This window comes from Poecile atricapillus, chromosome 24, assembly GCF_030490865.1.
Source record: "Poecile atricapillus isolate bPoeAtr1 chromosome 24, bPoeAtr1.hap1, whole genome shotgun sequence".
In the NCBI taxonomy this organism is placed as follows: domain Eukaryota; kingdom Metazoa; phylum Chordata; class Aves; order Passeriformes; family Paridae; genus Poecile; species Poecile atricapillus.
In genome coordinates, this window is record NC_081272.1 from 5,457,604 (window position 1) to 5,485,333 (window position 27,730).

At 49.1% G+C, this 27,730-nt stretch overlaps 3 protein-coding genes and 1 long non-coding RNA gene across 9 annotated transcripts; 2 read left to right on the plus strand and 2 right to left on the minus strand.

Annotated features, from left to right (window-relative positions):
• Positions 1-3,311: 3,311 nt before the first annotated feature.
• On the minus strand, positions 3,312-9,489 carry ZBTB8OS (zinc finger and BTB domain containing 8 opposite strand). 4 transcript variants are annotated; one of them, XM_058856340.1, is made up of 9 exons: positions 9,284-9,489; positions 9,079-9,170; positions 7,916-8,098; positions 6,639-6,663; positions 5,988-6,109; positions 5,719-5,801; positions 5,408-5,460; positions 5,205-5,241; positions 3,312-4,530 (listed from the first exon to the last, which is right to left on the minus strand). In XM_058856340.1, exons 3-9 carry the CDS (start codon positions 8,001-8,003, stop codon positions 4,444-4,446), a joined length of 495 nt encoding a protein of 164 aa, XP_058712323.1. In that variant the 5' UTR covers positions 8,004-8,098; positions 9,079-9,170; positions 9,284-9,489; the 3' UTR covers positions 3,312-4,443. The 4 variants fall into 4 exon arrangements, with proteins under 4 accessions (XP_058712323.1, XP_058712320.1, XP_058712322.1 ...); XM_058856337.1 differs by having other exon boundaries at positions 9,164-9,489; XM_058856339.1 differs by having other exon boundaries at positions 9,079-9,489.
• Positions 9,490-9,588: 99 nt separating this feature from the next.
• On the plus strand, positions 9,589-17,521 carry RBBP4 (RB binding protein 4, chromatin remodeling factor). Of its 2 annotated transcripts, none has more exons than XM_058856335.1 (12): positions 9,589-9,774; positions 10,860-11,007; positions 11,288-11,433; positions 12,425-12,598; positions 13,355-13,470; positions 13,607-13,767; positions 13,883-14,009; positions 14,109-14,186; positions 15,217-15,293; positions 15,402-15,459; positions 15,557-15,667; positions 16,392-17,521. In XM_058856335.1, the coding sequence occupies exons 1-12, from the start codon at positions 9,759-9,761 to the stop codon at positions 16,455-16,457; spliced, it is 1,278 nt and encodes a 425-aa protein (XP_058712318.1). In that variant the 5' UTR covers positions 9,589-9,758; the 3' UTR covers positions 16,458-17,521. The 2 variants fall into 2 exon arrangements, with proteins under 2 accessions (XP_058712318.1, XP_058712319.1); XM_058856336.1 differs by having other exon boundaries at positions 9,616-9,774; positions 10,863-11,007.
• SYNC (syncoilin, intermediate filament protein) lies at positions 17,019-26,217 on the minus strand. Of its 2 annotated transcripts, none has more exons than XM_058856334.1 (4): positions 26,084-26,217; positions 20,696-22,049; positions 19,488-19,612; positions 17,019-18,451 (listed from the first exon to the last, which is right to left on the minus strand). In XM_058856334.1, exons 2-4 carry the CDS (start codon positions 22,040-22,042, stop codon positions 18,388-18,390), a joined length of 1,536 nt encoding a protein of 511 aa, XP_058712317.1. In that variant the 5' UTR covers positions 22,043-22,049; positions 26,084-26,217; the 3' UTR covers positions 17,019-18,387. The 2 variants fall into 2 exon arrangements, with proteins under 2 accessions (XP_058712317.1, XP_058712315.1); XM_058856332.1 differs by lacking the exon at positions 26,084-26,217 and adding an exon at positions 23,331-23,497.
• Positions 22,099-24,639, plus strand: LOC131587953 (uncharacterized). Its single transcript, XR_009279480.1, has 3 exons — positions 22,099-22,647; positions 22,884-22,961; positions 24,364-24,639. It is a non-coding gene; the product is annotated as an uncharacterized LOC131587953 (long non-coding RNA).
• Positions 26,218-27,730: the final 1,513 nt, after the last annotated feature.

Consider the following 27,730-nt stretch of genomic DNA (forward strand, 5'->3'; position numbering starts at 1 on the left):
GTTCTGAGAAGGAAAATTTGGGCTAAACCAAGTTGTTTTGCAGATATGGAACAGTGTAATTGCTTCTAAATGTCATCCAGAAAGTACTGAGGATCATAAAATGGCCTGAATGGAAGGGACCCACAAGGAAAGTTCAGCTGCTCACTCAATATCTGGAAACTATTTAGGAGAATTGTTTTATATTTCATCAAAGACTCACTCAGAGCTCCTGCTCATTGTGAAATTGTGAACCAGTTTACAGTTCTACAAAGGTTCTGTATGATACAGATATTTAAAAACCAAATATTGCTAATTTGCTTTGGAAAAACTCTTACTGAGGTGAACAGCTGAGGAATGTTAAACCACTTTTTTTTTTTTTGCTGATATTGTAATTAATTTGTACATAACACATCAGAAACTTCCTAAGAAAGGAGCGAAGGAAACAAGTGGAGTTCTTCATGCTGAAGAACCTTTTTACCAGAGTTTTGTTTTCTCAGTGAACTCACAGCTTCTTATAGTTGAGAAAAGCATGATTTAGGAACTCCCACAGCCAGAGTAGAGTAGGTGACCAGAGCGTCTGTAGTGCACTTGGGTAGTATGAGTTTGCCTTTTTTTTTTGTACTGTGAATTTTATAGAAAGATACACCAACGTGGTTCCAAGGAAATAAAAGTGCAATCACTGGAAGTACAGTTGTCAGGTTTTTTCCATTTTTCTTCCCCCAGGATCAATGCAAGATTTGCTTAAACCTATCTATCTTACTCTAGGAATAAAGAGGCCAAGTCCCTTGAATTTCAGTGGGACATTTGTGACTTAAGATCATGGAGTTACTTTAAAAAGGCTCTCCTGCTCATATAACTTTAGGGTGCTTGACAGCATAAAAACATTTTTTATAAGCAGAATTTCCCTCAGAAGTTAAGCAACCTTTGTAGTTCTGGAGTCTCTTAAGCTCTTTTAGTCATATTTATTTCCCCAGTCACTTGGATCAGAGAACCTGCACTTGGAAGAGAAACTAAAAATGCTCACTATTAAATGATTAAAGAAGAAAAGCTCAAGGAGTGCATAGAAGAAACTTTCTGCCTGAGAGCAGAGAATGGCATTCCCAGTGGGTACTCCTGATAAAGAGTCACTGTTTGGTCTCATGTCTCATTTGATGCTGTGTTTCCTTTCCCGTTAGCAGCATCTGTAGCCTGACATTCCTGCCAAGAAAGCAGAAATTCCCCACAGAGAATTTGAGAACAGCCATATTGATCCACATCCAGGTTCTGCTTCCAACAGCTGCCATTAAACTTGGCAAAAGTGAGAATGGGGCAAGCTTCTGTAATAATTCCCTAATGCTCTCCCAGTCTCCAGCCTTTTTCAGTTCTCCTTGAGATTTGTACATTCAATAACCACCAATGCAAGTCTAAGCAGTTCACCACTCCATCCTTAAACTTTCTACATCAACAGGATACTCTGGCACCCCCAGAAGGGTGTGCAGTCTAAGGGTAGCTTTTAATGATCCACTTTCAGGTCTCAGTGGCCTCCTGTAAAGCCCTGGGAGAGCAGCACTGTGAGCTGAAACCTGCCACTGCCACAGCTGTGAAAATGGAACAAGGTGAATTTAAGGCCTGTTTTATAGTAAGTACTTAATAAATATTGAAAAAAAAAATAGATTAACAACACTTACTTAATTAATTCCAAATGTTTTCCTAGCAAGCTCCTGTCAGCATTTCAATAAGTAGAGCACTTCAGTGTGTTGCTATAGCCTGAGACTGATCTTGGGGCACCTCAGCATTTGTCTGCAAAGTTAAAATTTAACTGTATAAATTTATTTTCTCACATTTTAGAGAGCTGGGCTAAAGGAAAACTGCTTTCAGCTCCTACACCCATCTCCCCACAGCCCCCTGTGCACATCTCCTCACAGCCCCAGCCCCTTATCTCCCCATAGCCCCCACATGCTGCTCAACTGCCCAGCACTGTCTCTAAGCCCCAAAACTCATCTCCCTACAACTGCTGCCCCTCAGTGTCTGTGTCCCCACAGCTGCTGCCCCTCAGTGTCCATGTCCTCACAACCACTGCCCCTCAGTGTCCATCTCCCCACAACTGCTGCCCCTCAGCGTCCACATCCCCACAGCCGCTGACCCTCAGTGTCCATGTCCCCACAAATGCTGACCCTCAGTGTCCATGTCCCCACAAATGCTGACCCTCAGTGTCCATGTCCCCACAACCACTGACCCTCAGTGTCCATGTCCCCACAACCGCTGATCCTCAGTGTCCGTGTCCCCACAGCCGCTGACCCTCAGTGTCCATGTCCCCACAACCGCTGCCCCTCAGTGTCCATGTCCCCACAACCACTGACCCTCAGTGTCCATGTCCCCACAACCACTGACCCTCAGTGTCCATGTCCTCACAACCACTGCCCTCAGTGTCCATGTTCTCACAAACGCTGACCCTCAGTGTCCATGTCCCCACAACTGCTGACCCTCAGTGTCCGTGTCCCCACAGCCGCTGACCCTCAGTGTCCATGTCCTCACAAACGCTGACCCTCAGTGTCCATGTCCTCACAACCACTGCCCTCAGTGTCCATGTCCTCACAGCCACTGCCCCTCAGTGTCCATGTCCTCACAAACGCTGACCCTCAGTGTCCATGTCCTCACAACCACTGCCCTCAGTGTCCATGTCCTCACAGCCACTGCCCTCAGTGTCCATCTCCGCACATCCGCTGCCCCTCAGTGTCCATGTCCTCACAACCACTGCCCTCAGTGTCTGTGTCCTCATAACCACTGCCCTCAGTGTCCATGTCCTCACAACCACTGCCCTCAGTGTCCATGTCCTCACAACCACTGCCCCTCAGTGTCCATGTCCTCACAACCACTGCCCCTCAGTGTCCATGTCCTCACAACCACTGCCCCTCAGTGTCCATGTCCTCACAACCACTGCCCCTCAGTGTCCATGTCCTCACAACCACTGCCCCTCAGTGTCCATGTCCTCACAACCACTGCCCTCAGTGTCCCCTCGCCCACCTCCCCTCAGCCCCCTCAGGCTGTGGAGAACAAGAGCCACCTCAACTCGACGCCCGATTGGCCGATCACAGTCACGTGACCTGGGCCAGCCAATGATGATCAGAGCAGCCTCTGAGGGGCCGCAATGGCGGCCGTGCCCTCATTGCCTTTGGGGCTCTGCCAGACAAGAAGGAAACCCCAAGCTGTCAAAATCACTCTTACTTTGTAACGTTGCATGTTGCAATTCTAACTGATAAAAAAATATCTGGTCACCTTAGCGGGGAACAAAACATAAGCGTAATTCATTTGTATCTGAATAGACAGGTCAAGATCACTCACAAAGACATTAATTGTTTCAGTCCAAGTTTTATTTTGGCATTGAGGCTTGCTTAAAAAATAAGAAGGGTTTTATCCCTCAGTCTTTACAACATGGAAATAAAACCATTTAAGATGACTTTATAAAATGAGACACAGTGAGGCACTTGGGGCATTTATGGTAACAGAACAGGCCAGGCCTATGCTCCTCATGTTTAAATTAAATTAAAACAGCAGGTAATGCACATTTGTCATCCTGTGCTTTTTTTAAAAAAACACACTTTTGATTATTTTTTATTAATTTTGATTCAATCAAGTCCATAATCCTCTGACGTTTAAGGATTGTCTGTATTGTTCTTTTTAAAAAAACAATTAGGCTGATCCAAACCATGCCTTTTAAAAAAAGATTATCACAATTATCACAAGATACAGTTGGGAGTGAACCCAGGGAGAACCTGGGACATCCCATTCCATTCCCTTCTACCACAGCAGCAAAACTGCCAACTTATCATAGTTATCATAAGTGATAAGAGGATTCCAGGTACAGTCACATGCTTTAAGATTTCATGTGGCAATTTATTTACAGCAATTCAGCACCACCTGGTGGCATGACTTCTTTTTTAAGTAGTTTAAAAGATGTGGTGGTTTCTTGGTTTAATTGGCATCATTTTTTAGGTGTCTAAATTTAAACACTCAGATTTTTTTACTCACATTACATCTGAGCCACTGCAGCTATTTTGGATTTATGTAATACGGAGGAGGAACATCAGCTCATCATCATCAGAACTAGAACATGAAATATGCAAATGAAATCAATCTAGATGAACATTATCTCCTGCCACGCTGCAAAAATGGAGTATTTTAGTTATCAGCTCCACCAATTTCTGTATTTCATACAGCTCCTAGCACATACCAGCCTTAGAAGCTGACTGCCAGCATTCCTGGGAGATTTCCAACTGTACAAACATCACCTTCTCCATATCCCCCAAAACCCCAATTAATTCTTCTTATTCTCTGTCTCAGTGAAAACAGTCTGACATTCCCTGCAATTACTCTGTTCAATTTCTGATTTTAACTGGCCAATTCCTTCGTTTTTTCCACAGGCATTACAGTTTTAGGGGGTTTTTGCCAGATGATGACCAATATCCACTCAACCACACTCTTGCTTTAAATATCAATAATGACAAAGACTTCTGGCTTTTCATCTTCACAGATCTGCATTGCTGAGTAAGTTATGGCTTTGACTTCTGTGCCCTAGAAAAGAGACACAAACCATAAATTTTCTAAATTATATCACTTTTACCAGTTCAGAACCCCCAGTTCTCATCACCTTCCTCAAAAGCTATCCATTTTTTTTTTTCAAAGAAGCTGTAACTACATTTGTTCTGATGAATAAGGAAGTTGCCACACTAATAACCAAGCCAAATAGTGAAAAGGGAACTCTTCCCTTATTTTATTGCCTCTTAATACCACAAATTCCTTCTCTTACCTCTGACAGACCATCAACATTTGCTATGCTAAAAATGATACAGGTCAAGACATCAGATTTTGCTTCTAACAATTCTTTAGGAAAACAAAAAAAAAGAAGAAAATGGCAAAAACTGACTAAGCAGAAATCTGTCCCAATAGTGTGAAATCCAAATACATAAATTCTGAATATAGATTGAGTTTCTGTGTTATTAAGCTCACAAAAAGGAAGCCAATTGAGTTAATTTGTTGAGTTTTGCTAGTACTGAGGCAATGTCACGCTCAGGCCAACAATTTCAGGGACACATTCACAAAACCATGCAGAAAGTGAGATCTTGAGTTCAGTGGTACTTCAACCACATTTATATTTTGATCTCTGCAGAACTCAGAGGTCTGATTTAAAGAACACCACACCTCCTCCTTCTAAAATAGAAAAGCTTGATAGAGGAATCACTGCCTACCTGTGGGTGTTTGTCTAAAGAGAACTCTTCTCCCCACCTGTAAAGGCAAAAAAATAGAAGAGAGGTGTTGTAATTTTAGTAATATTTACCAAATGCTGTAATTAGTTTCACTGATAAGCACAGAACAGTGAGATTTTCACTTAAAGCCTCAAAGAAAGCAAGAAAAGTCCACAATCCATTTTCAGACAATAACTTAAGCTCACCCAATTGATCTTATTTTGAACTGCATTCGGTCAATGTGAAGCACTTTCACTTCCTGCAGAGAGTGGGAGGAGAAATGTGTCAATCACACCTTCAACGTTCAGGCAGAACTTCTCAGTAAACCTCACTTACAAAGGTTATTTTCCACTGTTTAGACACCTTCCACCAGCCCAGCTTTCCCTAAGCCACATCCAGCCTGGCCTTGTATTTTTTGTGTTCCTTTTTCCTCTAAAATACCATTGCATTCAGAGCTGGGATTATCAGGGAACAGCTTTGTCCTACAAATGGAAAAAGTTGAAACCAGAACACTTACCCTGGGTATAAAAAACTCATCAGCACTGAATTTATACAGCCACTCATCCAGGAAGTGAAAGAGAAGAGACAACAGGTCATGCCCTGTGTGGTTGAAGCAGAGATTTTCTCATCAAAATCATTTTTAAGAGCACCGCAGATGTACAGGAGATTCAGATAACAATGCTTAATTATATTTTAATTAACTGCACTAAGGCTACATGTAAAGGTTGAGATTTTTGGTACCTTTCTCCCTCTCATAACTCTCCACAGAAGAAGTGTTGACCTCACCTTCTGCCTCTACCTCCACTGTACCCACGGGTTCCACGGTGCTTATGTCTGTCATGTAGCCAAACATGGCCATGGCACACTGCTCAAAGGCTTCTTCCAACGTGTCTCCCCAGGCATGGAGCCTAAAGAAACATGGAATAATCACTGGAATGTAATACTGGGTCACAACAAGAAGAAACAGCCCAAAGTCACATGCAGGTGAGCAATCAGAACTTGGGGATTCAGGCAGAGGAGGTGAATGAGCAAAAAACACCTGGTTTTTCTAGGAGTTTGTCAGAAGAGTTTCATGAGAGAACTTGGAAAATAAATGTTTTACCAGCCACCAAGAAAGTTCTTTCCTAATGTGGCTAATTGTTGTGTATAAAAGTAAACCACACAGAAGGAACTTTGTTTAAAAGGGGGAGATGAAAAGGAGATTTCAAAAAACATTTTCAAATAACAGAGGCACCATAGAAATACTAAAAAAGAAACCAAACATAATTCTGTGGTGTCCCAAAAGCAGGAACACCATCAAAACACCCACTGAGTGACATTTCAGAGCTCCACAAGGTGTTACATCTGCAAACTGTCCTTGGCTGTTACTCCAGGCTTTAAGCAGTGTAAAAAATAATCAATTTGTCACCCTGAGAAATCCCAGCTGCCCACACTTACTGCACGTCTGCTGTGTGATCCAAATCTGAGGGGAAGTGAAAAGAAAAGGAATGATGTCACCAAAAGTATTTATAACATGAGGATTAAAAAAAAAAACAAACCACAAATATCTGCTTTTCTAACAAAACATTTTTGCATTCATCTGCAGATGTGATAAGTCTATTTTGTAGTATATTAGAAAAATTTAGCACAGGTGAAATTTTGGATTATTTCTGCCAAAAGAAACCCTGTTTAATGTGATTATGTCAGTGCAGGGTTTGGCTTTTGTAACCCAACAGGCTTCCACAAGTTAACTGCAATAAAAAGAAACCTTCACCAGGAGTAAGGAGTTTATGCTGAAGTCTGCAGGACTGAAAATTATTCATGCAAAGGATGAGATTTGCAAATATTTCTAGCTCAGTGAGGAAATCTACCTGTCCACACCCAAAAGCAGCTATTATGCAAAGAGAAGAATTTAAAACACAGGATGGAATATAAAACAGAAGACAAACTTTACTCATGAAGCATGATTAACATCACATATATCCAGCTGTACATGAACCTCATTTATATTTATTCAGAGGAATGAAAGAAATGCAAAATTCCAGCAGAATTAAGTTGGGATGTGAAACAAATGCTGACTTCAACTGAAAAATTGTCCTGGTGCTGTTTAAAGAGACCACACACTATTAAAGGATTCTCAACAACGGTCTCTAAAGCAAACAAATTCCTTTAGATGCAGAAGAGGGATAAAACTTCCTCCAGTTATGGAAACTGCATGGCTGCAGTGATCTGTCACCGTATTTCTTCACTTCTAGCAAATAAAGGTCTGAACACAGCCTAAAAATATAAATTCTAACAGAGGTAACAGAAACAATCCATCCAGACAAATACTGGTGACATGGAAAACAGGCAGGGAATGGTTCCCTGCCTTAAGCTGGCCCTTGGGCTGCCACCCACATCCTCTTAGGAGACATTCCAGGGGTGGGGAAAGTAGAGATAATCATCTTTAAGTAGAGTAAAAACACCACACACAAGGCCAGCACACTTTTGAATGTCTCTTCCTACAAGAGAGGTAGAAAAATGGCTCAGAAGAGGAAAAGTTTTCAGGGTTAGACTTAAGTAATTTATTTCCGTCGTTTTTTGGGGTTTTTTTCAGTGCCTATAACAAGAAAAGCATGAGGAAGAAAATTGGTTTCTCATTTCTGTATTTCCTGTTACCTTCCTTGCCCTCACAACAGCACTGTCACACGCACACTGCAAGATGATAATACTAAGAAAATATTAAAAATACTCACATTCATATTTTTTGCAGAGAGGGGGGTACTTGGCTTTCACAGCTTTCTGCTCCTCAGTCAGGTTGTAATCCCTGTCCTCGGCTGCCATCGCTGAGGGCTCCACAGGAAACTCTGCTTTCCTGGAGCTGGAGAAGATCCAGGAATTCTCCCTCACTTCCTGGTATCCCCACGGAGCGATTCAACCTGTGCACAGCAGGGAGGATTCCTCTCAGTGCTAAATTCGAGTCCTTTCAGTTCTTTTGAAACTGGGAGATGGGGAAGTTGGGAGTTCAATCCCACACCCATGAAGTGATGTTTGTTCAGCCAGGAGAGCCAAGGGAAAATATTCCTTATGGGAATTGTGGACTTTGGCTTTTTCTGGGAGGAATTGTGTTTCTTCTTCCCTGTGTACACTAAGCATTCCATTCATTCACAAATAATAAAATATAGCCCTGATGGAAACGGCTGTAAAATGAATTAAACTTCCATGCTTTAGGTTAATTTTAATTTTTTAAGTAATTCTTTTGAGGGTGCTCAGCTCATTCAGTATCACCTGAAGTGCCACTGCCCCCCAAAACCCCTGATATGACCTTACAGAAGATTTTTCTTCAGGAAAAAAAGTTGTGTTCTCTTAGGACAAGGATTACATTTAAACCTTCAGACCTCAAAGTTTGTGAGTAGCAAATCCAGCTGTCACCCAAGCGCAAGGCATTTCCTGTGCTCCTTTTCTGGCTGATTTTTTAAATAAAACTTTTCAAATAAAAAACCCAAAGAAGTGCATCAACTGCCACATTTAAAAGTCAGGTTCTCACACCCAATCTCAAAAATTGCTGTTTTCCTGTTCATTTGTAAAACCTGACGCAAACTGAAGAACCCCATTAACTTCACACTACTTAATTTTCCTCTCCAGATTTCCAGACATCATAACCATTCTTTAGTATTTTTGTGCATTATAAGATTTATCCACAGCTGAACCCAACACTTCCCTAAACAATGCAGATAATTTACAGATATCACTTTTACACAGGAGTTGCTTCTTATTTCAAAGCTTAAAAACAAGACACAGGATTTCCAATTTCTAATTTCAGGTAAGCATCTCGGTGTGTTGGAAAGTCTGTAATTGAGGGCTCGGGGTATCTCTTGAGGAATAAACACAGATATAGTTTTGATATTTGATTTTAAACCTGTTAAGCCTCAGCTGTGGAGAGTCAGGTCCCGAGTTACCCTCAGCCGACCAGAACCAGCAAATATCACACCTCTAAAACTCACCGCAGCACTGAATTGTGGAAAAAGGGAATATATTCGTGATTACAGAGAATTAAAAACACGCCGAGGATAGCCGATGGTGTTAGGGCGGCCCTAGAAGGAGGCCTCGGCCCACACACGCACCGGCCCGGTGCAGTCCCGCCCCGGTACGCCCCGCCCACGGCTGTGGTGATCAGAAGAGCCTCAGCCACCGGTTCTTCTAAACCGGGGACCGGGAACAAGGATCGGGAATCAGGAGCGGACCCAGAACCCGCTGCCCCTCAGCACCGGGGCGCGGCCCCTTTAAGAGCGCGCTGGGGCGCTCCGGAAAATGGCGGCTCCCAGGGGGAGCCGTCCCACGTGACCGCCGCGCGCTCCCCGTCCCCGCCCCCTCTCCCTCCGCTGATTGGCCGGTGCCCCCCGGCGGCGGGCTCTGATTGGGCGGCGTTGGCGCGCGAAGGGGTGCGCGGCGCCGGGAGCCGCACGCAGCGGGGGCAGGAAACAATAGACGGAGCCGCGGCCGGAGGGGTCGGAGCAGGGAGCGCAGGAACCGCCCGCCCGCCTCGCCCAGCCCGCCCCGCCTCGCGCCCCGCGGCCGCCGCGCTCCCCCCGCCCCGCCATGGCGGACAAGGAAGGTAAAGGCTCCGTAGGGGCGGCGCGGCCTCTGCCGTGAGGCGCGGGGTGCCCCCCCCCCCCGCCCCGTTACGGCGTGAGGGGAGCGGGGCGGTGCCGCCAGGGGGCGCGCGGGGGCGGGGCCTGAGGGCCCCCACCCCCGGTCATGGCCGCCGCTGCCTCCGCGCCCGCCGCCCCAACCGGGGAGAGCGGCTCGGGCCGGGACCCTCTGCCCGCCCTCGTGCCCCCAGGAGGGGCTTTGTGAGGCCGGGAGGGCCGGGCCGTGCCCTGCCCTGCGAGGGGAGCGGGCAGACAAAGAGCTGGCACCGGCCGCTGCCGCCCGCCCTGAGGGTGCCCCGGTTCGGCGGCAGTGCCTCCGTTTCATGGGCGAGCTCCCGTTCCGTGGGCGAGCTCCGGTTCCATGGGGGTGCCCCCGGTTCCACGGGGGTGTCTCCTTTCCGGGGCTGAGCTCCCCCAGGTCTGCCCGTCGCCTTCTCCTCTGCACCGGAGGCTGGTGACAGATGGGCCGAGAAAGTGTTTGAGAGCGATAAGGCAGCAGAAGGAGCCTTGGGAAACTGGATTTTGGGAACAAGTAGTTCGAGGCTGCACCCAGACTGGTCTATTATAAACAGCAGTTGCTGGATTTTTTGCCTTTAAGCATCATTTCAAATCTGGGTTTTGCCTCCCTGTGCACTAAGTCTCACGATTTTACTGTGTTGCTCTAACAACATTATCAGATCATCCCAGAATGGATTGGGCTGGAAGGAACCTTAAACTCATCCTATTCCACCCCTGCCATGGCAGGGACACCTTCCAGTATCCCAGGTTGCTCCAAGCCCTGTCCAGCCTGCCCTGGAATACTTCCAGGGATGAAATTCGACATAGTTAATATTAATTCCCTGCCATATATCCAGAAAAAAATTATTAGCATGTGCAACAGGGTTTTTTTTAACCATTTAGTAACTACTTCAACAGAGCAAATAGCAAACCAGGGTGTGATTGATGTACTTGACTCTAATCCATTGCCTGCCCACAGCGCTGTGTAGGTCTGTAGATACATTTATAAATAATTAATTGTATGTATTTATTGAAAAAAAAAATATTTCAGCAGCCTTTGATGATGCAGTGGAAGAGCGTGTGATCAACGAGGAATATAAAATATGGAAAAAGAACACCCCCTTCCTGTACGATTTGGTGATGACTCATGCCCTGGAGTGGCCCAGCCTGACTGCTCAGTGGCTTCCTGATGTCACAAGGTAAAGGGACCCTTCTGTTCTCTTTCTAAAGCAGAATAAACAGCAAATCCAGGATTGTGCTGAGAGACTTTTAGGTTGAGATCACAGAATCCCAAACTGGTTTGGGCAGGAAGGGACCTTAAAGCTCATCCAGAGGCACCTTCCACTATCCCAGGTTGCTCCAAGTCCTGTCCAACCTGGCCTTGGACTCTTCCAGGCATGTGGCAGCCACTTTCTCCTGTGCCAGGACCTCTCCATCCTCACAGGGATTTTGTGATCCCTGTTTTCTTTTCCTCTGCAGACCTGAAGGCAAAGATTTCAGCATCCACAGGTTGGTGCTGGGCACCCACACCTCAGATGAACAAAACCACCTGGTGATTGCCAGTGTGCAGCTGCCCAACGACGATGCCCAGTTTGATGCTTCCCACTATGACAGTGAGAAAGGAGGTAAGAGCTCAAAAAAAAAGGGATTTTAACCATTTTCCCCTTCCTTTCTCAATAGAAAACTTGTCTTTCCCTAAAGTTCAGGCAGCAAAATTCAGATTTTACTTCTAAAAAAATTAGTTTCTAAGCAGTGCCTTGTTAATAGACAAATACTCTGTTTTTTTTGAATGTGTTAATAATCTAGTGATGGAAACAAAAGGTGGGGGTTAATTGCAAAAATATTTATGTGGGAAAACTCCCCTGTTTCTCAGGAATTGCCCTTAAATCCCATGCAGTGCTTTCAATTGGTATTTTTATTACCACATTTGTAAAGTCACACAAAAGATTTTTGCACAGACTCGTGTAAAAGAATATTTTTTATATCAAGGGAATGTAACATTTCAAATTTTCCAAAATTCAGACTTTTTCAAACATTTAAAATTTTCTTCATTTGTCTGTGAGTTTTGCTGCCTGATTGCTGATTCACCCTCTGGGGTGAAATTGTGTTTTATTCCATGTATCAGACTTGAATTTGATGCTTTGTAACCTTTATGGCTGCTCCAAGTTAGACATTTTCCTGTTTGCTTGGCTGAATCAGTCTTTGCAGCTGGTGAAAGTCCTTAATGATCCAATGTTTGCTCTTCATTTTACAGGAAGTTTGGATTGTGCAATGAGTATTTTGATCTTTGGGCTTCTTGAAGTTATTTATGAACGCAGGGTTGTCTAATAAATACTTGTTTCTATTCTATTTTAGTATTTCTGGAAAAGATTTTAAATTCATTTAAAAATAATCCAAAACTCATTCTTTTCACCCAAATTTTGCAATTTCATGAACTATTAAGTCATTTTATGTATAAAAATAAGGGAGCTTTAACAAGGTGTATCACAGTCCTAAAACTGCAATTTGTTTTTACCACAACTTTGTCCGTTCTGAGAGCTTGGTAGCAAAGCTTGAATCAACTCTTTGTCACTTGTTCTGAAACTGGCTTATTATTCACAACTCTCTTATTCCTAGAGTTTGGAGGCTTTGGCTCAGTAAGTGGAAAAATTGAAATTGAAATCAAGATAAACCACGAGGGAGAGGTGAACAGAGCCCGTTACATGCCCCAGAACCCCTGCATCATCGCCACCAAGACTCCCTCTAGTGATGTCCTGGTCTTTGATTACACCAAACACCCCTCCAAACCAGGTCTGTGCCAGCTCATCCCCCAAAAAGAGATAAAAAAATGGTCTGGGTTGCCCCTTATTTGGGATTTTGGGGCCCAGTGGGTGTTTATTCATGAGGTTATTTTGTATGAAGTTTAAACAAGTGTATCCAAATGTAGCCTTGGAAAAGGAAACCTTTTCTGGCACTTCCTCTGCTTGTTTTGTCACCTCACTGTGAGGTATTTGAGGTGGTGGAAGGTGGATTTTTTGGAAAAAAATTATTGAATTGGTGGGTAGCTGAGCTTTTCCCCTGATACCCTGTTATTTTTAATTACTTAAATATTAATTATTTATATATATAATACTTATATATAATATATAAATATTAAATATTATTTAAATTAATTATTTACATATTAAGTCATTTACCTATGAACTCATCAAGATTAAAGTAACTCCTTTTGCCACTTGTGGGGAGGATCAAAAGTGCTTGCCTTGCTTTAAAAGTGCAGTTGGAGATGATGAGAAGAGGAAAAATATCCCACCTTATATTTCTGGGGGTTCAGGAGAAGCTTTTTGAGCAGTTTTTCATTGAGTTCATCAATCACACCCTGAAGTTTTTTGAACAATTTTGAGCAGTAACAGCTGAACTGCTGTTCCTCCCTCCAGCTGGAACTCAGGCCAAAGTGTGGAGGTGGCTACTAGGTTAAAGTCAAGTCAAATAAACTTAATGCCAGGTATTCCAGGATGTGCTGGGAATGATTCCAGGCACTGGAATCCTTAACCTGCCTCGTTGCAGACCCTTCTGGGGAGTGCAACCCGGACCTGCGTCTCCGTGGGCACCAGAAGGAGGGATATGGACTGTCCTGGAACCCCAACCTCAGCGGGCATTTGCTGAGTGCTTCTGATGATCATGTGAGTACTTGGAGCACAGCTGGGGTGAGCCTGCACTTGCTGTGCCTTGGGAAGGGCAAAAACATCCTGGGTTTGAGGGGGAGGAGGGAAAGAGAGTCTAAAGATGTAATCTTTTTACATTTTTGCTGTTTTAAAGACAATTTGCTTGTGGGATATCAGTGCTGTTCCCAAAGAAGGCAAAGTGGTGGATGCCAAGACCATCTTCACAGGACACACAGCGGTGGTGGAAGATGTATCCTGGCACCTGCTCCATGAATCCCTGTTTGGATCTGTTGCTGATGATCAGAAGCTCATGATGTAAGTGGGGAAAACCCCTTCAGAAATTGTTTCAGCCCCTCAAGCTTTCTCATCTCCATAATCAGTGAAATGGGATACAAACCTTTGTTAATTCCATGTTTTTTTCCCTTCCCAGCTGGGATACCCGGTCAAACAACACCTCCAAACCCAGTCATTCCGTGGATGCTCACACAGCTGAGGTGAACTGCCTCTCCTTCAACCCCTACAGTGAGTTTATCCTGGCCACAGGATCAGCTGATAAGGTACTTCTGCCTGGATTTTGGAATGTTCTTGCTCACTTTCTGGGGTGGATGCACATGTTGGTTACTTCAACAAAATATTTTTATATTTTTTTTTCCTAGACTGTTGCTCTATGGGACTTGAGGAACCTAAAACTGAAGCTGCACTCATTTGAATCACATAAAGATGAAATATTTCAGGTATAAAAAAAAAAAGTCTTTATCTTTTATCCCCACATACTCAGTTCTACTCAGCAGCCTGGAAATGAAAAGTTGCTTTTCCACAATGTTTTTGCACTTAAAACTCACATTCTGTTCTTTTATTTGTTTATACTTTTCTGGGTGTTGTTGTTGTTGTTGTGGAGCTGCAGAGCTCCAGTACAGAGAGTCAAGAAAAGGATCAGGGAAATGCTCTGGAGCTTTAACCACAGCAGAAGGATGAAATGGTAGCAGTGCAGGGCCCATTAAATTATTCATGGCAGCAGATTGAAGCAGGAGGCCCAGGGAAATGGCTGCAGTGTTTCCATCTCCTCAGCCTGGTCCTTCAGGAAGCTTTAACACTCTCTGACAAAAGATAATTGCTGATTTTGCTGCTGTAAATAGAGAATGTTCACATTGTGGGCAGCACCTGCTTAGCAGATTAAGTATTTCCATCTCCAACTCACGCCTTAATCAGAGCAAAAATATGTAGAGGTTTTTTTTTGGTGGAGGGATTATCAGTTCAGACTGTGTTATGTCTAAATCAAATTACAGAATCCTGAAATGCCATGTTAGTGTGCAGAATTCTGTGTTCCTTCCTAATCCTGTGATCCTATTATAAGTGGTGTGTTCTGGAGAGCTTTATCTCCAGCAGAAGCAATAAATGTGAGCTTTTGGGCAGTTAAGCTTAATTACAGTGATTTCTTTTCATGTGAGAGCTGTGCCTACTGCTAAAGGAATCCATGGGTTCTATTTGTGCAATTCTTATTAAGATAAGGAGCAGCCAATACCTTTGGGAGCTGTTTGCACTTGGAAACACGTGTGTTTTGTTAGAGGAAAAGTTCCAGGTGGCACTTTTTTGCTGAAATGTCTTCTTTTTGTTTGTGAATAGTCACAACTCTTCCTGTGATAACTGTTATTTACACATATTTCTGTTGTTGTCAATTTGAGTTCTTGTAGAGCTTTCAGGGTACAAAATGAAGTGTTGGGAATGTTACTTAAATCCCACTTTTAAATTTATTCCTGTCTGTAGGTTCAGTGGTCTCCCCATAATGAAACCATCCTGGCCTCCAGTGGCACAGACCGCAGGCTAAATGTTTGGGACTTGAGGTAAATCCAAAATTCCTCAAAATATTACTGATTAATTGCATCACACCTCAAAAAAAAAACCCCAAACCAACCCCCAACTTTTCCTCCTTTTCTTTTTTTGTTTTACAGTAAAATTGGAGAGGAGCAATCCCCTGAAGATGCTGAGGATGGTCCCCCAGAGCTGTTGGTGAGGTTTTTTTTCACTCCCATTAATTATTTTCACCTATTACTCATCCTGCAGTGCAAATTTCAAACCGTTCCCCGTTTTGTTTCCCCAATCCTAGTTTATCCATGGTGGTCATACTGCAAAGATCTCAGATTTCTCCTGGAATCCCAATGAGCCCTGGGTCATTTGTTCTGTATCAGAAGATAATATCATGCAAGTCTGGCAAATGGTAAGTTGTGTTGAAATTCCTGGATTTCAGCATTCCTGCTTTTATGTACAGGCCTCAGAATTACCCAGTTTGTAGCACTGATGAAATCTCAAAGGGGCACTGAAATCCCCTTTAGCTTTGGCCAGAGCAAAAAGGTTTCCAAACACTCAGGAGATGTTTTGTGTTTAAAAAAAAAGAGAAAAAAGGAAATTTTTCCCTTCTGTGTTTGAATGAAAACAGTGTGTGAGAAGCAAGGATGAAATTGAAGTTGCTGTATTATTGTCTTAAAGAATATTTGAGATTTCATTCTCCAAAGATGAAAAGGGTGCTGGTGAACAGGAATGGTTTGCTGGCCCCTGCATTCCCAGCTGTTGAAGGTTTTGGAAACCAATCTTGACCTTCAACAAGACCATTTTCCCAGTTGTTTGGTTCTTTTTTTATCTCTAAATTTTGTTCTTGGCAGTTTTCTGTGTAGTTCTTTTAGAAAGTGCTGCTGAGTAGAGGATCTACAAAATAAATACTTGAAACACTTTTGTAAGTCTTGCAGTGGACTCTCCTTTAGCAGATTCCTTGTTACAGGACATTTTTTAGGACCTGGATTTATGGATAAGGTTGTTAATGTTAATGGGACCAGGGATGGGTGATCCATATCTGCAAATAAAAAATGACCAGAACTTTCAGGGGGTGGAATCCTGTCCAGAGGGGCTGGAAATGTTCCCTCAGTGTCTCCATCCCTGTCTTGCAGGCAGAGAACATCTACAACGATGAAGATCCCGAAGGAAGCGTGGATCCAGAAGGTCAAGGATCCTAGATGACAACTTCTCCCTGTTTTTAGTCTTTTCCTTCTCTTCCCTCTCAGCCCTGATATTGACTTAACACTGGTTTTGAGACACACGTAGACTTTGTGTTCAGCCATCCTCCTGTAGATCCCATCACAGGCTTTTCCACCCACACACTGAGAACCCACCACCCAAAAAAAAAGGGCTCAGCCCCCTCAGCCAGGTCCCTGCTGTGGCTCCTTGACCAGAATTCCTACAGCAGCCTCCTTTATTGCTCTGGCTGTCCCTTTTTTAACTGCCTTCATCACACAGCAAGTTTGGGATTAGTTCTTTTTTCTCTCTCTCTTTTACTTGCTCCAGCCTCAGGCTTTTGCCTAATTTAAACAAAAGTTAAATTGGCAGAGCTGCCCGAGTGGGCTTGAGCCAACAGAGATGATCCAAGTGTTAATCTCCTGACAGCTCAGAAATGGTGTGGAAGGTCTTGTCCTCCTCAGTACAACTCAGAAGCCTTGGAATTCCTTTAGTTATCTGTACCTTGTGGCTTTTTCTGCCTTTGCAGATACAAGACTTGCAAGTTCTGACTTGAACTGAAATTTCTCTTTTTTTTTTTTTTAAATTTTTTTTTTTTTGGTCTCTCCTGGCAATTCTGGGTTTTTCATTCCTTCCTTCCTTTCCCTTTCCCCCCCTCCTGCTGGGTGCCAGCGGTTTGGATTTGTTAGCTATTCCTGCAGAGCCTCCTTCACCTCCCATGTTTTTTGCTCTATTGTGTGTTTCTTGAGCTGTGTTTTCACATAATGTTTCTTTCCTTTCTGTGAAATGGTTTTTAAAACTTGGGGGAGCCCTCAAGTTGTAAAAGGTGTTTGTTTGTACCAACGGATGACCCCGGTGCCCTCAACAGCCTTGGCAGCTGGTGGAAAACAAATGAAATGTGTATGAACTACATTTTTTAGGAGTTTAGTCCTTGGCCACAAGGTCCTGCACGTCTTCCACTCGGGTGTCCAGTGCCACCAGCAGCCTGTTACTCGCCATCTCCTCATGACTAATTATGTGTAAGTCCTTCAGTTGGAATAAAGTTTTTCTACGTAAATGCTGCAAAGTTTGGGGAGTTCTGTGCTGTTTCTGCATCTACTGCTTTGTTTTTTTTCAGAATGTGGTCTCTACCTGTGTGTGTCCATAAGGGTGCTGGTAGAGATTTTTTTTTTTATTTTTGAGACATCAAATTGGGTATTTCTTCTCATTTCTGCTGCTTTGTGAAATCAATTAATGAGCACTTGAATCCTCAAGCAGCCACCAAATCACTGAATTGTTCTTCCTCTTAAGCCTTGCTGCTGTCTGCATTTTAACTCTGCCTTTAGCCCTTTCCAGAGTTGTTTTTTGTTATCCTGCAGCATGAATTTGATACAAACACCTCAGTTTGACAGACAAATTTGGGCTTTTGAGACGCAGCTCTGAGAGTGAAAAGGCTCCTTAAACTCTGACCTTTTATTTTCAGTGTGAGACTCAATATGAAGTAGAAACCTCTTCCCCACCACCTCATTTCTGTGGAGCACGTCCCAGTACAGCAGAAACTCTTGAAATACAAAAGAAAATCCTCTTCAAAGGAGAAAGCTTCTCTTGCATGTAAACTTTAAAAGTCAACCCCTCCCTAACACTGGCTTCCAGAACTTTCTGTGCAGGCTTAAACAATCTGGAACAAGATAACATTTTCCCAAACACAGCAAAACATCCATCAGTTCTTCCTCATCCATATCCATTGTTCAGTACAAAGATTGTTTGCTCCTCTGGGGAAAAGCAATTTTACTACAAGAACAGCAGCAGAACCTGGGGAAATACCCAGGGATTTTCTGGTATTCCCAGCTCCAGGCAGCTGCTGCACATCAGGCAGGGTAAAGCAGCATGAGGAGACATCCCTTGTATCCTCTGTCCATGGGTTTTTGCTACAAAGAGGAAAAGTCCATGGTTCTAACAGTCCTGCTCTGCTTTTTCCTCTGATTTGCAGAGGTGGCCGTAGATTTCTAAGCAGCTCCTGTGAGGGGAGAAAGGAGATTTAGCCTATGGAATATTTACATCAATGCTTTGGCTGGAGAAAAGAGGAAAAGAAGTTATTTTCATAGTATGGAAGAAAAAGGAATTGGGAAACACTTCAAGAGGCTCCATCCATGGTCTTGAGAGTGTGGGGGCCCAGCCCAGCCCTTCCAGAGCCCTTGGCAAACAGGATTTAACAGAAGGAAATGTCATTTTTTGTGGGAGTTATGGAAAAGGCAGCTCAGACTTGCACTTGCAGCTTCCTGCAGCAAATGTGACAGCTCATTTAAAGGTGTCACTTCCAGGGCTGGCCATTTGTAGATTCCAGGAGTTAAGAGACTCCACTGCTGTATTTGGGATTAAAAAATGTTGGGCTGTGATTTAGGAGAACTCCAGGCTGCAAGGACAGGGCTGAATCCTAAATGCAGTTTGTCCCTTTGGGAATGGCTGGTGACTGCACAGGCTGAGAGAGCTCATCCCTGTGCTTGGATAAAAAAAAAATCTTTGGGGTAGGGAATGTCCTCCTGTGGTGTGTTTGGATGAGGAGGTTTGGGTGGAGAAGGGGAAAAAGGGATATTAAAAGAGCAGTGAGGCTGCAGAAAATGGTTAGGAACGTGTCCAGCTGAGGCTGGAATAACACAACAGCTCCAGCTTGGGTGAATAAAACAATCCACAAGCTCATGGACATTTTCTGGAGCTTTAGAAATTCATGTGCAATGAGGACCTGACTGTAACCAGGAGAAGACAGCTCCAGCAGCTTTCCAAAGCCAAACCTCAGCTCCTTTCCACATCTCCCTAAGGAAACCACCACTTAAGTTACTTCTTGGGAAGCCACTCCTCTCCTCTGCAGGAGTTTCCAGCAAATCCCTCTGCTATTGGGCAAAGGAGCTGGAATTCCTGCCCCAGCAGCCCCACTGGGGAGCAGGAGGAAAAGTCTGTGCTGTCCCCCAGCTGTGTGACCCCACTCTGGACTCTTCCCCACCATCCCTTTCCTCCTCCCAGCCCCTCTGCCCCACAGGGATGAGACCCAAACGCACTTGTAGATGGAGAGCTCCCGATGGAGGCTGGTCCTGAGCTCCTCCAGCTCCTGGTTCTTGCGCTGCTGGAGCTGGACCCCGTTCTTGAGCTCCTTCAGCCTGTCCTCCAGCTCCTCCACCTGCTCCTGGGGGGAGAAAATGAGTGGGTGAGCTGAGAGAGGAGCAGCAGTGCTCCACTCACTCTCCTCCCTGCACAGCCAGGCTGCCCCTGCCCAACCGCCCTCTTTAAAAACCTCTGCAAAAAAAGCTTTGTTTTAATACAAAGGTGGGAATTTGGGCTGGGCTATATTTTGTCCTTAGGCTTCTCCTGGCTGCTCGGTTTTGTCCCCTAAACAACTTCGTGTGTGTTTTGAGAAGCTGCCAGAGCTGTATAAACCTGTGAGTCAGAAGGAGATAAATAAAGAATTTGGGAAAAGGACAATGTGAAGGCACACAAGGGATCCAAGGGACCCTGAAAATCCAGGACAAGCCATGGTTCTGGTGCTTCTGATCCCCATCCCAGCAGGGAGGAGCCGTGATGGAAGGGGAATGGCAGTTTCCAGAAACCGCTGCGAGCCGAGAACAGAGAGTGTTGAAAGGGGGGAGATTAATTGTGGAGCCTCTTTGCCAAGTGTGCTCTTGGAGATATTGAATTGCTTTGTCCCTCAGGCTGAGGGGATGCCTGGATCAGCCAGAAATAACCCTCCCAGGAGGCAGCCTGGCCAGGGGCTGTGGGGAATGGCTGAGACCCTTCCTCACCAGGAAAGGGATCTGAAAGAAAAGCCACCTGTATTTAAAAGTGACTTTTCCAAGCATCTTGGCTCAGTGCTGTGCTTGGAGGAGCTGTGGTGAGTGTATGGTGCCTGTGCTCAACAGCATCGCTGAGCTTTGGGGAGGAAATCCCCATCCCTTCCACCTCATCCCTGCAGCCATTTCTGAGGGGCCAAAACCAAGTGAATATATCCAGGAAAATCCAGTTTTCCAAACTGGGTGAAGCCCCAAGCTTCCCCACCACAGGTTTGCCTTAAGCCTGCTGTTTCACCTGGCCCGTGCCAGGGTGTGGGATGGTTTTGATCCCAACCAGATGTTCCACATCCTCCCCATCCTCATCCACCCCGCTCCTTCCCTGGGCCCTAAAAGCAAATCCTACAGCATCCTCATTTCCCTGGATGCAAAGCACGAGTCCCATCCTCAGAAAAGGATGGAGCAGTGTCCTTTGGGCCACATACCCGGTACTGCCCGACCTCCTCATCCCTTTTTTGCTTGACCAGGACAATCTGCTCCTCCAGGCTGCGGTTCTGCAGCCTCAGCCGGCTGACCTCGCCCTGCAAGGGTCTCAGGGCTTCCTTCATGCCCTGGATCTCTCCCTGCATCTCCTGCAGCGCCTTGGCCCCGGCCTCGCGCCGCTCCAGCAGCCGCAGCAGCTGGGGCTCGTAGTGCTCCTCCAGCCCCCGCCGGCTCTCGGCCACGAAGCTCTCGAACTCCACGGAAAGCCGGCGGCTCTCCTGGAGGTACAGGTTGTCCTGCCGGCAGGGTGGAGCCTCCAGGCGCTGCCTCAGGACTTCCTTCTCCTTCTCGCAGGTCTCCTTCAGCTGGGACAGCTCCCCCGAGAGCTGCCCGGCCTGGCTCTCCAGCTCGCCCTGGTAGACGGCGTGCTGGGAGAGGTCGTGCCGGCGGCTCTCCAGCTGGTACTGACAGGCCACGCATTCCTTGGTCACCTTGAAGAGTTTCTGCTTGATCTGCCGGATCTCATCCCGCAGGTTGTCCCTCTCCAGCTCCACCTTGGCCAGCAGCCTGCAGGCTGCCTGGATCTCCTCGTGGGCATGGCGGATCTCCTGCAGCGCCGGCTCCCGGAGCTGGGCCAGCTCGGTGATCAGGCTGTCCCTCTCCCTCTCCAGCTGTTCCACGATCTCAATGCACTCCTGGAAATAATTCCCCAGCTCTTCCAGGGTCAGGCACTGGTGCTCTGTGGCATCGGCATCCAGAGGGCCGCCTGCTCCCTCTGTGTCCATATCCAGGGGGATCCCTGCCCCATCTGCATTGTCTGGGATCCCTGCCCTGTCTGTGTCCATGGCCAGTGGGATCCCTGTCCCACCTTCATCCACGTCCAGCGGGACTCCTGCCGCACCCACATCCGCTGGGATCCCTGTCCCACGTGCATCCACCTCCAGTGGAATCTCTACTCCATCTGCATCCATGTCCAGTGGGATTCCTGTCCCACCTGCATCCTCATCCAGTGGGACTCCTGCCCCATCCACATCCAGTGGGACTCCTGCCTCATCCTCATCCAGTGGGACCCCTGCCCCATCCACATCCAGTGGGACTCCTGTCCCATCCTCGTCCAGCTGGGTCCCTGGTGTGTTTATCTCCAAGCGAGGATCCCTGCTGGCATCCTGCAGATCCCGGCTGGAGTCTGGGCTGCTCCTGTGCAGGGGTTTAGGTCTGTTCCCCGCTGGCTCCGATGGGGTGTGAAGACATTCTGTGTGTGGAGCAGCTCCTTCAGCTGCTCCCTGCGGGGCTGGGGATGCTCCAGCTTCATCCAGCCGCAGCTCTGGAGGGGGCTCAGGCTGTGCCATCAGGTCCCTGGGAAGGAGAGGGGATGTGAACCAGAACAATGAGTGTAACAGGGGCTTTCTTCCCCACCCAGTGGGACCCCAGAGCCAGGAGAGTCCTGCCATGGCCCTGCTGCTGTGACCACCCCCGTGTCACCCACAGGGTTGGGCTCAACGCTCTGGTGACAACTTGAGCCCAGACTGTCCAAAATAAGGAAAGAAAACCCTATTAAAACCCTATTAAAGTATCTGACTGCCATGGAGGAAGAGTGAGGGATGCAAACCCAGACCCCAAACCCAAGAGCTGCTCCAGTTGTCAGGGCCAACCTCCCCAGCGGCACCGACCTGACCCGTGCGAGCACTCCCTGGAAAACTTGCCGGGATTTTAGCGGTGTGGCATAACCTCACGACAAGGGAATGCACTGCTGGAAGCACAGGCAGGCTCCGGGATGACTGAGACGGAGCGAACCTCACACGCAGAGCCCCGGGCAAGCGGCAGCGTCTGCAGCAGGAGCCGGCGAGCTCCGAGCTTTGCAGAGTCATCCGATCCCGGCATTGTCCCCAGCCACGGCACCTGCAGCTGCCACCACCAAACCCTCGCTCTCGCATTCTCCCGGCTGCTCTTTGAGGTAGGATGGAGAAAACAACGCTCGGGGACGAGCCGGGGTTTTTGCTGCTGCTGCTGCTGCCAGGAGCCGGTGGGATCGGTGGGAGGATGCTCTCACCTCTCGGCCACGCCGCTGAGCTCATGTCTAGTCATTCCCTAAGGAATGAGCACAGGCTGGCACTCACAGGCAGCCCTGGGCTGGGAGCAGCGGCTTTGAGCAAAGAACTGATTTTCCCCGATACTTTCTCTCCTAATAAGGCAGTTTTCGGCACTGCTGACACATCGCAGCCTCGGACTCAACGGCCGGCGGCAGGAGAAGGGGCAGCCCCTGGAAAGGTGGGAAAAGGGCTCCTCTGCCCCTTTTTTCCTTGCCCTCCCCGCTGCCAGTGCTTGTTTTTCAAAGTTCTTGGATCCGCTTTGCACGGGCAGGACGGGAGGGCGCCGTCCTGCTCTCCCAGCGGAGCGGGGGGGCTCTCCCACCCACCACCCCTCATCCCAGCGCCCCCCAGAACTCCTGCGTGCCCCAGAGGGACCTTCCCCCACCTTTCTGATCATTCCTGAGGAAACTCAGACCCCTCTCACCCCATCCCTGCCCCCTCTCCTGCCCCACGAGCACACCTCACCGGGGATCCCGCACCCACGGGACCCCCCCGGAGGACCCCGGCCACCTCCTGCCCAGCCCTGCTGGCCCGAGTGGGCTCTTACCTTCCTCCCCTGGAGCCCAGCTCTGCCGGCTCTGCGCTGCACATGGGCTTAGCATGGGGCGGAGAGGGGTTATTAATAAACAGGGTTGGAAATCAGACTCTCCGGAGCAGCCGCTTCCCCCGGCCACCGCCTGCAGTGCCAGCTGCGGGCGCTGCCTTCCTCCGCCCCGGGGAGGAGGAGGAGGAGGAGGAGGAGGAGGGCGGGGAAGGCCCGGCTGTCTGCATCCCTGGCAGAGGCAGCCGCAGGGACAGTCTGCAGCCAGCCCGCATTCCCGGGGAGCAGCCCTGGCAGCCCCCATCCCGTCCCGGCTCTTCCCAGCCCTGATTTATGGGCGAGCTTGGTTTTGCGGCCCCTTCCCGTGCCACGGGTGGCTCCTTCCCTGGATCCGCGGGTGCCACGGGTGGCTCCTTCCCTGGATCCGCAGGTGCCACTGGTGGCTCCTTCCCTGGGTCCGCAGGTGCCACTGGTGGCTCCTTCCCTGGATCCTTCCCGTCCCGCCGAGGTCCCGGGCAGGGCTGGGATGGGGATAATGGGGTGCCTCGGTGGGGTTGGGCTGTGCTGGGAGGGGAAACGCCAGAGGATGCAGCTCGTGGTCCCCAAATACCACCGGTTCATTCCGAGGATGGAATGGGATTTGTGAGAGTGCTGGTAGCACAGTGCTGCTCTCCCTGGGTATTGATTATCGACGGATTAAATACCAATATCTCGGGGTGCTTTCTACGCCCCACAAACCCCAGAAATGGCAGAGCACGGCCTCTGCTTCCTCTTCCGCCCATAACCAATCCCTGCCACCCTGTTCCCTTTGTTTTGGGGGTGGGGAAGGTGGCGTTTCTCTCTGCAAAGCCCCGTGGTGGTCACGGTCACACTCCTTGGTGTCCAACAGTGACACTGCCCTCACCCACCTGGTTTCCCACCTCTGTCCACCCACGGCTCTTCCCTCCCATGGTGCCCATTCTCCCCACTCCGTGGATCCCAAACCCACATTTTGTCCGTCATACCACCAACAAATATTTATACAAAATTCCAATTTTAGCCATATTTTTCCACGTGAGCATGGGTGCACCATCCCGGGGTGATGCCCCCCGAGCCTACCTCTGCCTGCTCCGGCTCCTGCCGTGCTCAGGAAGTCGGCACTCGCCTCTAAGGAAGTTTCTGCTTTACGTGCCCCAAAAGCACCCAGCAGCGCACACCACAGCCTGCGACATCGCCCGCTGCCACCCCGTCACTGTCACCGTCACCTTGCCCATGGCTCGCTGGCCACGGGGATGCAGAAATCAAGTTTAAAATAACAACTCTGGTCCATCCTTCGGGAACAGAGCTTTAAAAGGAAAAGGGAGATTTGAGTGGGTTTTTTTTTTTTCTCTTTTTTTGGATCCCGTTGCTTTTTTTTCAGCGCGACACACCTTCTTTTTCTCTCTCTTTTTCCATGAAGCGCCTCTATTTTTGACTCAATCGGAGAGGAATGCTATTAATTCGCACAAGTTGGGTGTATAAATATCTATCTAGAGCTGCGACTGCCGAGGGGAGAAACCTGCGGATGGCACGGGCTGGGTCCAACAACCTTTGTAGGGCCTGGAGGGGACAATGCCAGCGGGCCGGGGTTTATCTGAGGAGCTGCCAAGGGCAGGGTGGGGAGTGAGGAGGTTCAGCTGTTCCCCGCTCCGTAAGCGGATCCCCCGGCCCAGGCCCCGGCACGGGGATGTTTTGTGGATATAACCAGGCAACAGCCGGCTCCGGTGTCCCCCGGCCGGCCGCGGGCACGGCTGGGGCCGGGCGGTGCGGGGAGACACCACCGGCAGCGAACAACGTGGACTTTGCTCCGGTAAACAGAGCTGGAGGGGTGTTACCGGCGCTGCCAGAGGAGGGGAAAAAGGCAGGAGAGAGCTGGAGAGTTGGGGATCCGGCTGGTGGAGATTCGGCTGAGAGGGGTGGTGGGCAGCAGAGAGCAGCTGTGGGGGGCTTCACCCCCTCTCTGCTGCCCTGGGGCTCCTGGGTCTCCTTTCTTGGTGGATTTTCCTTCCCGTCACTCATGGCAGGTCTGCCCCAAGGGCACTGCCACCAGCCTGGCACCGCCACCAGCCTGGCATTGCCACCAGCCTGACACTGCCACCAGCCCGGCACTGCCACCAGCCTGGCACCGCCACCAGCCTGGTACCGCCACCAGCCCGGCACTGCCACCAGCCTGGCACTGCCACCAAGCCCGGCACTGCCACCAGCCTGACACTGCCACCAGCCTGGCACCGCCACCAGCCTGGCACCGCCACCAGCCTGGCATTGCCACCAGCCTGACACTGCCACCAGCCTGACACTGCCACCAGCCTGGCACTGTCACCAGCCTGGTACCGCCACCAGCCTGACACTGCCACCAGCCTGACACTGCCACCAGCCTGGCACTGTCACCAGCCTGGTACCGCCACCAGCCTGACACTGCCACCAGCCTGGCATTGCCACCAGCCTGACACTGCCACCAGCCTGGCATTGCCACCAGCCTGACACTGCCACCAGCCTGGCACCGCCACCAGCCTGACACTACCACCAGCCCGGCACTGCCACCAGCCTGGCACTGCCACCAGCCTGGCACTGCCACCAGCCTGGCATTGCCACCAGCCTGGCACCGCCACCAGCCTGGCATTGCCACCAGCCTGGCACTGCCACCAGCCTGGCACTGCCACCAGCCTGGTACCGCCACCAGCCCGGCACTGCCACCAGCCTGGCACTGCCGCGGCAGCTCTATCCCCGTGCTGTCCCCGCACCATCTTTAGGGACAGGCTGGAGGTACCAGCCCTGCTCCAGGGCTCTGGCAGCGCCCGCAGCTCCGTGGGTCGCCCAATGGAATCCCAGCGTGGATGGGGTTCAGGGGCTGGCAGCGCTGTGCCCTCGCTCGCTCTGTTTGCCCAGGGCGCGGGGGTCCGGCTGTGCAGGGGGGAGCGGTGCCAGATCCGGCCCCTCGAGTGCAGGAGCTGCAATCTGATCCCAGGGGGAAAGTGTGATTCATCCCTGGAGCTGGGAGCGCTTCCAGGGAAGGATCCTGGCTCCGAGGGCAACACCGTGTGCCCGCTCCTGCCCTGCCCTCGCACGGTGGCCCCGGCCGGGTGAAGGGTCCCGGGATGATTCCCTCGCTGCTCGTGCGGGGATTCACCCAGGTTTGGGGGACTGGATGCCACTGTTCCCTTGGGAACAACCCGGTTTGCTTGGCCTCCTGCCTCAGCTTCCCCAGCTGAGAGCTGGAGTGACCCCTGGAGAGGAAGGGGAGCTTGAGGAGGAGGAAGAGTGAAACGTGGGCATGTTCCCACCTGGGGCAGGGACGAAAGCGGAGCCCGAAGGCGCCGTCTGCCTCGCAGGGACCTTGGGATCTGCACGGGAGCAGGGCCAGACCGTGTCCCGGTGCCACAGGCGCCATCGGCTCCCGCTTATCTGGCTGCTGGGTCCCGCTTTCCCTGCGGCGAGGGGGATGAGGAGGGAACACCCCAGCAGCTCCCGAGGGAAACACCGGCCCAGCCAGGGGAGGTTTTGAGCGGCAGTTCCAGCTGCGGGGATTCTTGGGGCGTGCCCGCTCCCACATCCCGCTCTTCCGATGTTATCTTTGCTCAGCCCAGATATTGGGATTAAACATCTGCCTGTCCCGGCAGCTCCCCCGGCACCCCAGCGTGTCACCTGTGTCACACCCGGGGGATGTCACACTCGCTGTCAGCCCCATCACGCCTGTGCCAGCCCTGGGGGACAGCTCTGATGTGTCCGTGACATCCCCCGTGGCACCGAGGCTGCGCTGACATTATTCCTCCCGGCTTTTCTCTTCCAGGAAAGCTTCAGAACGCTCACACAGGAGCAGGAGATGCCTCTTGTGGCCACCCGGCCCTGTCACCACGACACGGGTGATGCTCCTGGGCTGTGACAGAGCTGTCCCTTCTAGCATGAAGGAGCTGGGAAAGGAGAGACCACCGCTATTTATTCATCCCGTTCCATGTGCCCGGCACCTGAGCAGGGAGATCAGCACCTCCCTCTTCCCATGACATTTGTGTTCCTGGCACTCTTTTAAAACCCATTTCCACAACTGAGCTGATTTTCAGCACCACAACCAAGAGTCCCCGTGTCCCAACGATCGCCAGCGGGGTCACTGCGGCCCCGGCTCCGCGCTGGCTTTTTCCATACCCTGGGGCAAAAAAACCCGGGAGCTTCCTGCAGAAAGGGTTTGGGGCGAGCAGCTCCTGCTCGGCTCGGGAAGCGGCACCCACGGGGCTCCGAGGGATGAGGGAGGACCTTGTCCCGGCCACCTGAGCGTGACGGAGGTTAATGAGTAATGAGGGAGCAGCCAGGGCTCCGTGTCCCCGCGAGGGGACGGAAATGGGGGCAGGGGATGGCTGAGCACAGCCCAAGGCTCCGGCTGCACCCTGGCACCGGCG